Here is a 9,044-nt window from a genome sequence, read left to right as displayed (position 1 = left end):
ACTGAAATATTAAAATAATAAAAATACATCTATTCATTTTTATCGTAAATTTAGTATTTTTCAGTCTGATATTATAACGAATTTCCGAACCTGACCAAGAAATTTAAAATCGATGAAAATTTTAAGGTGAGGAAATGAATTCCCCGCCTTTGGGACCTGTATTTGTGCTAAGCCTCGGTTTTAATGTTTGGAATTTAAAAATCATTGCGCAATACCGAGGCCTAGCCCAAATACAGGTCCCAAAGGCGGGGAATTCATTTCCTCGCCTTAAAATTTTCGTCGATTTTAAAAGTAGATTACAAGCGAAATAATTAAGGGAAAATTATGAAAGTAGTCTTAAATAAAACCTGGAAACTTACTAAAAATCATATGAAAAATTCAAAGTTGAGTACAAACACTAAAATTATTAAAAAGTCTCCGAATTGCAACGCAGTTAGGAAAACAAATTCCCGTAGGAAAAGCATTAGGGAGGAAAATCAATTTTCACGAAAATTCGTCCGCTTAGACTCAGTTCGTGTCTCCGCCGTTCAGCAGAGCCACTTGATTTTTGAACCCCTCCTCTTCTATGGAGATGTCCGCTCCTATTGACCACGGCCCCCTGCACGCGCTCACGCTGCTCGCGACGATAGCGGCCCCGGCAAAGAATTTCCTCCCCATGTATTTTCGCGACAGCGATTTTCCGTCGCTTGGAACGCTGGTGTAACAACCGGAATCTATCAAAGAGGCGGGAAGTTTAACATACGTTTCAATGGCGATGAATTTGCATTAGTGAAGTTTTTTTCCAACTGTTTTATTGAATTTGGAGAAGTTTGTAACAAACAATTAGTAATTACACTTTTTAAGTATGTAAGTTTTCATTTCAAAAAATTTTTTTTAATAAATATTTCAATATTTTGAGTGGTAACATTTTATTGCCAAGCCTAACCATAAATGGTTTAAGTTTTGTATTGGCAATGAGTTTTCAAGTTATTAAAAACTGTATTTTGTAGTTATTTAAGACTATAATTATGATAACTGCTCATAATTTTTGTCATATTCACCAAACTTTGTTCTTTATAATTTGCATAAGATAAAACATTAATATTTGCTCAAATGCCATTACCCTGGCTGCGTTACATCCTGTTTTTTTAATAAGTGAAAATTACCGGGAGGGGCAGGTCACTTCCATTTTGGGTGCGTCTTAATCATAGTAAAATTATTAAATCAAGGTAATCGTGATTAAATCAGCGTAATTAAAATTAAAAAAATTGTTGAAGTTTTCAACAGCAACACGGAGCAGAGCGCAGATATCGAAATAAATCCAGTGACATCAGCTACAAGTAATGAACGGTTTATTTTCGACTTGGTTAAAATATATATATACATAGCAATTAATGAAACGATGGTAGTACAACAGAAAACTGACTAGTAAGAACGGACTAGTACTGTTGAATGACTTTGTTACAAAATATCTTCATTGTTTTTTATTTCTTCAACAAAAATTAATCAAGATTAGAAAATCTAACCACGCTTTAAACGAGATTTAATCATTCTAATCAGGATCTAATCTTTTTAATCAGGATTTAATCATTTTAATCGGATTTAAACATTTTAATTAGATTTAATCATTTTAATCACGATTTAAACTTAATCATGATTTAAACATTTTAATCACGATTTAAACTTAATCATGATTTAAACATTTTAATCACGATTTAAACTTAATCATGATTTAAACATTTTAATCACGATTTAATCAATGTAATCGGTCGAATCGAGATTTTATCGAGCGCGGTAAATACGAAATAATAATTCTAATCACTTAGTAAATTATTCTAATAAGCTCGATAAAATCACGCACAATTATAATCATTCCAATCACCAATATAATCATTCTGATTCTCGTTCTAATTTCTAATCGCGATTTAATCATACTAATCACGATTTAATTGTTTCAATCAGATTTAATCATTTATATCAGATTTAATCATTTAATCATGATTAAATAGATTTAAAGATTATATTAATTAATTAAACATGATTTAATCATCATAATCGTAATTAAATTGAATTTAATCAAAATAATAACGATTTAATCTTTTGAGAGGTGCGTCGTTAAATCAAGGAAGTGACCTGCCCCTCCAAATTACCCATTTAAAAAATTCCAGCATTGTTCTGTTCCATTGTGTTCATCTACTTGTAACCGTTCCCAGTTCGAATTAACGTATCTTATTTAAGATGAATCACGTTAAGTCGGTTACGGTTACAATATGGGAACATTAGAGGCAAGGCTTAATAATAAGAAATCAAGACACGGTAAAAATAAATAAGAACAAGATTTATTGTTCCCTCTTAGGAAATTAATTAACAACTTACAATAAAATTTAGACCTTCATTAGACATTGTCTCTTTCTATACTCCCTCTTTCTTTTTTGGGGATAAACAAAATGGAAACGAACAGTCTGTCGAGTTGGACAAAACTAACCAGCCAGGGCACGGCACTTGGTGAAGTCGCCTTTATATTGGCCACCAAGCGCCGTGAGTCGCCCTGGCGGCGAAACTAAAAATAATAATAGGGCGCAAGATTTGATAACGGCTCAGTCGCCATCTGGTGACTGAATCCGTTACATCCTCCCACCAAAAGAAAAAGAGACATCAACGTGAAGGAATGAGGAATTTTACATCAATTATATAGAACAGGAACATAATTAGAACTATGAAAACATCAGGGTTTATGTGCGACTATTTCGCAGTTGAGGATCGTCGCTGCCTTTTGGGACATTGCTTTACGAGGTGCCCCAGCTTCCAACACCGACGGCACCTGCATTTCGATAGATCTCTCGGAGTCTCGTCCTCAGGTTGAGCCTTGGTTGAGGAGCCGGTGGGACCGTCTATCTGCGTCGTGGAAGCACTGGTTGTCGATGTGGAAGAGGTTGAGGTATGGGGGTGAAACACATCTGGGGGCGGCTCGGCGAATGCATGAGGGTTGCCCTCCGATTCTGGAATGTTTCGTTGGGTGCTATTGAAGGAGGGGACTTGCAGCAAGTAGCTCGTGAGGGTGCCGTCCGATTCGGAGCTGTCCGAGCTGAATTGTTCATTCATGGCTCCTGAGGATAGTAATGTCTCACACATCCGAAGTAGCTCGTCGTCGTCATCGGTGAGGGTGATAACGTCGTCCAGGAGTACATGATCGGTGAGACCTTTTGCGTGGTCACCCGGAGAGTCTGGCGCCCTCTCGTCAGAGTCGGATGAAGGGCGAAGTCGTTTCAGGGATTGCCTCAAGGAGTCGATGACGGTGGGTCGTGTATTCATTCGCACTCGCTGTGTGCTGTTGGCTGGAATTAGTTGGTTGTCGCTGGTAATTGCGAGAGATCTGGGTGGAGTTGATACACCGATATGGGGGACATAGGTTGTCCATTCTTCGTTGGTCAATGGTACGTTGTCCCGGGGTATTGGCACTACCCCCAAATGACTGGGTAGCCAGTGCAAGAAGGGTTGACGATGACATTCGGAAGCCATAGTGTTATAACGGCGTCAGCCACCATTTGCTTCAATGCACAAGGTGCAGGGACAATATTGTAAACGTAGCAGTCGTAAGGTCAGAGGACCTAGCATGAGAAGAGGTCGATGGTCGTGCAGTACGAGAACTGAGGAGAGGGTTTGGCGTATTTCATGGTGTTCTATGATCAGTTGGTTGATTCTGCCGAGCACCATGTTTTCCGGTACGTTGGGGCTTCTGGCGTGTAGCGCTGACAGTTGGTCTTTGGGTGATTCGGCAAACGGGTAAGTGTACCCTAAGGAGATCGCCAGTGTCGACGTTATGAGGTCCACTGGGAGGGACAAGTCAATATAAACCGGTATGATCTCGGAGATGGCATCGTCCTCGACGACGGGACGATACGCCAGAAATTCGTGCGTCTGGCAGAATCCCTGAAAGAAGGTTATAACAATTAATTCAGTTTCTCACCAGCCCTCCGCACTCTCTCCCAAGGTGGTTGGGAGATAGCCGTTCTCTCAAATGAAAAATTGGCCGGAGACAGATTGGTAATTTTGTTTTGTTGCAGATAGCGACGAACGTCAGGGTTCGAACGAAGGGTACAGCGTGGGTGCAGGGGCGAATAATAATACACGTCGAGGTTTGGTCCCTTCGGACGAACCTTCGTGCGATGACACAACTCGCGGATCCAACCGAGGCGAAACGGTAGTTGAAGCGGATCATTTTTGTCAATGGATCCAACCACCGCCTCGGTTCGTGAGTTATCGCCTTGGGGATCATTTTCAGTTTCCTCATCTTCCGGAGCGGCGGTCGATCCGTCATGCTCCGGTCTTGGTGGATCAGGAACGTCCGTCGGTTCCTCGTCGTTGTCTGCGTCGGAGTGGTGTTCATCAGACGACTCTGGCTCCCTTTGAGAAGGCTTGTCCTGGTGGGTGGTCTGGATGCGTGAGGTTGAAGGGTCACTGGTGGACATCGGGGCTTCCACATCGTTGCTGAGTCGAGGATTACTGTGACACCAGTACAATTTCAACTGACTAATATGTTTTAGTCCTCGTTTTTCGTGAGTGATGGCATCCTCCAACTCGTAGACGAGTGGACTCCTCACTCGGATTATCCTGAACGGTCCTTCCCATTTTGGGCTAAGCTTCGCGGCATGGAAGGCCGCGCCCTGAGAGAGGTCGTGTGTCTCAATCCAGACCAGAGTGCCTACGGACAGTTCAACATCTTCTCTGCGCCTGTCGTAATATTTCTTTTGATGCTCTTGGGCGCGTTGCATCATGAGTTTAGATCGTTCCAGTTCGTCGTGAAGTGTCTGGATGGCTTGGGTGCGATCAGCGACATCAGTGAGAGATGGAGGGACATCGTCATCCACGGTCCAGGGCAATCGTGGCTCGCGTCCCATGTTCAGGTAAAATGGTGATCGACGGGTAGAGTCCTGGGGAGCCGAGTTAATTGCAAATTGCAAAAACTCGAGCGACTCGTCCCAATGGCGGTGCTCGTTTATGATATGACCTAAGACAACCGCTTCTCCCCGAGCGAAATTACATTTCTCGGCCTTTAATGTAAGTCCGGCTCCCTTCAATTGATTCAATGTGTAATCAAGTGATTCTAAATGGGAATTCCAGGAGTCGGATACTATCAATATATCGTCCAAATATACGCAAACGTCGAAATACATGCCGTCTCGGAAAAGTTCATCAACTAGACGTTGGAACGTTGATGGACCTCCCGAGACACCAAACGGCATTACTTCGAACTGGTATTTACCGGAGTCGGTAACGAATGCCGTTTTCGCGGTACTGTCGGGGTGTAACTCAATTTGCCAATAACCAGACCGTAGGTCTAAAGCGGTTATGTATTTGGCCGATTTCATATTGCGCAACATTTCGTCAATATGTGGTAGAGGATAAGGGTCCTTTTGCGTGTGTTTGTTCAGTCGGCGATAGTCAACGCAAAAACGAACCTTGTTTCCCTTTTGATGAACCAATACGACTGGAGAGGCCCAAGGACTGATCGACGGACGAATAATGCCGTCCTTTAGCATCTGTTTTACATGCTCTTCAATTATTCGTCGCTTTTCATTACTAACTCTATACGGGCGGCAACTAACGGGCAGCGCGTCTCCAGTACGTATTTCATGGTAAACAAGGCTGGTTCTTCCTTCCTTTTCCGAAAATACTTCGGGGTATTGTCGAAGCAGACTTCGTAACTCGCGACGTTTTTTGGGCGTTAATGATGTCGCATTAACGGCGTTATCAATCGTATGAAATATTAGCGGCGCGACTTCCTTCCTAAGGGCGCCCTCTATAAACGGAATCGTTAGATTTCCAAGTCGACAAGTATTTGTCTGAAAATCTAACACAGCCGATACCCGTTGTAGAAAATCTCGTCCCAGGATGAAATCGCATAACAGGGAGGGCACTATGTAAAATTCCTGCTCAAAAACCTTGCCCTTTATACTAAAGGACAATTGAGTGGAACCCCTCGAAAAGGTATAGCGTCCATCCCCAAGCATTATGCACTCGAGTTCGTCCTGGGTAGGAATGGCAACAGTCGCAGAGGTTTGTTCTTGGATCCGTCGCCACTGGTCGAGATTGACAAAAGAAGCGTCAGCCCCAGTGTCAAGACGAGTGTTAAACGACCCATGAACAAAATCAACCTCTATCGCCACAGGAGGGCCTACCGCTTTTCGTTTCAAAATAGCTAATTGTTTCGGGGAAATATGCCTCTTGACTCGCCGGGAGCGCGGCTTCCCCCGTCGCGGTCCCCGCCGTAGTTTGACTTATTTTTTCTCGGGCAATTGCGCGAAATATGTCCGTAACCTCGGCAATTATAGCAACGCGTATTTTGCGACGTGTTTCGTCCGCGGGTTATTGGTGATTGGCGCTGAGTATTTGCTCTAAATTCTCTGGGTTGATTTGACGTTGAGGAAAAATAGCCCCTCGATGGGTGGGATGTACTGACTGGTGCCGTGGCATTTCGCCTTTGTAGAGGGACGTTGCCCGTATCGGTGGCAGTAGGCGCCTGTGTCCTATCATGTTTGGGTTTCAAATTCATGGCGTTTTCTTCAACAGCCCTTATCGCGTTCTCCACGGTGACACATTTTGCCTGGAGGACATTTAACTGCGTGAATTCTACTAGCGCAATTTGTAAACGGATTTGGGGTTGAACGTTTCGTTTTAACACAGCAATTAGTGATTGCTCGGGTTGTGGAGTCGCTAACCGTTGATTTAAGCTTATTATACGATTGAAGAATTCAGTAACGGTCTCGCGATCTCCCTGGACCGATTGTAAGATTGTCATCAACGTGTCCTCCTCTTGTTCAGGAGGAAAAAAATATGATCGAAAGGCGCGTTGGAAATAATCCCATGTCACGTTATAATTTTCAGTAAGAGGTGTTATCGTTTGTCTAAACCACGACAGAGCGCGGTCCTTTAATACTAAGGGCAACATGTTTATTACGGCGTTGTCCGATAATGTCTTATATTTTCGATACTCGTTAAACGATAAAAGGAACTCAGCCGCGTTTTCTTCAGCGGTGCCGGAATATTTCAAGTCGTGCGGCGGCTTCGGCGGGCCTTGGTGTTGGGTTAGGGCGGCCGCGAGCCCCGCGATGAAATCTTGTACCGACATTATATCAATTCTTGATAACTTCTTATTAATTACCTTCAAGACACCTCTAGCCCCAGTTCGGGTGCCAGTGTAACCGTTCCCAGTTCGAATTAACGTATCTTATTTAAGATGAATCACGTTAAGTCGGTTACGGTTACAATATGGGAACATTAGAGGCAAGGCTTAATAATAAGAAATCAAGACACGGTAAAAATAAATAAGAACAAGATTTATTGTTCCCTCGTAGGAAATTAATTAACAACTTACAATAAAATTTAGACCTTCATTAGACATTGTCTCTTTCTATACTCCCTCTTTCTTTTTTGGGGATAAACAAAATGGAAACGAACAGTCTGTCGAGTTGGACAAAACTAACCAGCCAGGGCACGGCACTTGGTGAAGTCGCCTTTATATTGGCCACCAAGCGCCGTGAGTCGCCCTGGCGGCGAAACTAAAAATAATAATAGGGCGCAAGATTTGATAACGGCTCAGTCGCCATCTGGTGACTGAATCCGTTACATACTTTTAAAAAGACCAAAGTGTCATTTCATCAGTTACCCGCTGATGAAAATTTATGCAAACTGTGGATTAAGAGCTACTCTAGGAATGATTTTGTAGTCAACGAAGCATACACTTCACATGGAAGATTGGTTTGTGGTTTGCATTTTAAGGAACTTCAGTTAATGATAGTCTGTTGTGAGGCTAATGCGTAATCGTAGGATTTGGAACCAGATGTACGTCACTACCTATTACTGAATTGGTGGCATTACATATGAGCCAATATACGATTAGGTCTCAAATTCGAATATAACTACCATCAGAAACGAAAAGAATGTTTATCCACATCATCCAGCATATTTCAACCTCATCCAGCATATTCCTACATCATCCAGCATGTTCCTACATCATCCAGCATGTTCCTACATCATCCAGCATGTTCCTACATCATCCAGCATGTTCCTACATCATCCAGTAATTTTAATTGAATCTTGATGAATTTTACTTGAAAAAAGCTGATTACTTTAATGTGAGCGTGGGACTACTAAGTTATCGAGATTCTTAAAAGCAATTAACAAAAACCAATTTTAACTTAAATTATGGTAAAAAAAATGGGAATCTCTACATTTAGACCTAAACCATATTGTGAACTGTGAGTGAGACTAGTGAGTCTGTGATTTAGAATGCTTACATGTCTCATACATAGATTTTCAGCAATCTTCAACATTGTCTGACTTTGTTAACTGTAAAAATAATATTCTAGTTTTATAATCTGCATTACATTTACTACTTATTTACTTAAATTGAAGTTAACTTTGTAAATATTAAAACAACTTACTATCAAAGAACTGTAAGAATAAAATCGAAAAACAACAGCTGATAAGCGGACACATGACTAGTTCTTTTGTTTACATTATTAACGTCGACAGCGTCTTCTTTGTCTGGTTTTCTCGGCGCGTATTTTGATTTAAAAAATATCCAAACGTATTTTACTTATTTATTAATAAGTAATTTAAAGATTACGGAAAGAAATTATAACCCTAAAATTACACAATTAGTAATAATTAATGAAACTCTAAAAATTGGAACGTTTTCGCCATATACTCCAGCCATTTCTTAGTTGTTACGTCAGCGCCAAAGGTCGATGTAGGAAAAAAGTTAACTAATTTCACTTTCGCAATTTTCAGTCGATCGCCGGGGCCGCTATCGTCGCGAGCAGCGTGAGCGCGTGCAGGGGGCCGTGTATTGACTGAACGCAGTATCAGATCAGTCACGTGCTTCCTCCATGGCGATACTATCTCAGTAAAGTTAGAAAGTTTGGATTCCTAGGCGCGAATTTTGAAAACGATTTTGTTAGCAATGGTAAATGATAAACTAAACATGTTCTGGAATTTATAAAAAAAAAAAAATGATTCGTGAATAGTACCTCGACAATAATGGATAATCCTAAACATGAGTT

At 41.6% G+C, this 9,044-nt stretch overlaps 1 protein-coding gene across 1 annotated transcript; it reads right to left on the bottom strand.

Moving 5' to 3' along the window:
• Positions 1–3,513: 3,513 nt before the first annotated feature.
• On the bottom strand, positions 3,514–7,598 carry LOC149957380 (uncharacterized). The gene is made up of 2 exons (XM_090167004.1): positions 7,355–7,598; positions 3,514–3,909 (listed from the first exon to the last, which is right to left on the bottom strand). Exons 1-2 carry the CDS (start codon positions 7,379–7,381, stop codon positions 3,514–3,516), a joined length of 423 nt encoding a protein of 140 aa, XP_090023130.1. The 5' UTR covers positions 7,382–7,598.
• Between the last annotated feature and the right edge of the window lie 1,446 nt (positions 7,599–9,044).

The sequence above is a fragment of the Leiobunum rupestre genome, chromosome 2 (genome assembly GCF_980474605.1).
Source record: "Leiobunum rupestre chromosome 2, qqLeiRupe1.1.hap1, whole genome shotgun sequence".
NCBI classification, from domain to species: Eukaryota; Metazoa; Arthropoda; class Arachnida; order Opiliones; family Sclerosomatidae; genus Leiobunum; species Leiobunum rupestre.
This window is presented reverse-complemented; position numbering and strand designations above follow the sequence as displayed.

Coding starts and splice junctions, on each gene's coding strand:
- LOC149957380 (XM_090167004.1), bottom strand. CDS start 7,381: ATGTCTAATGAAGGTCTAAATTTTATT. Junction 3,910..7,354: donor ATGAAGGTCTAAATTTTATT/GTAAGTTGTTAA, acceptor ACCTTCTTTCAG/GGATTCTGCCAGACGCACGA.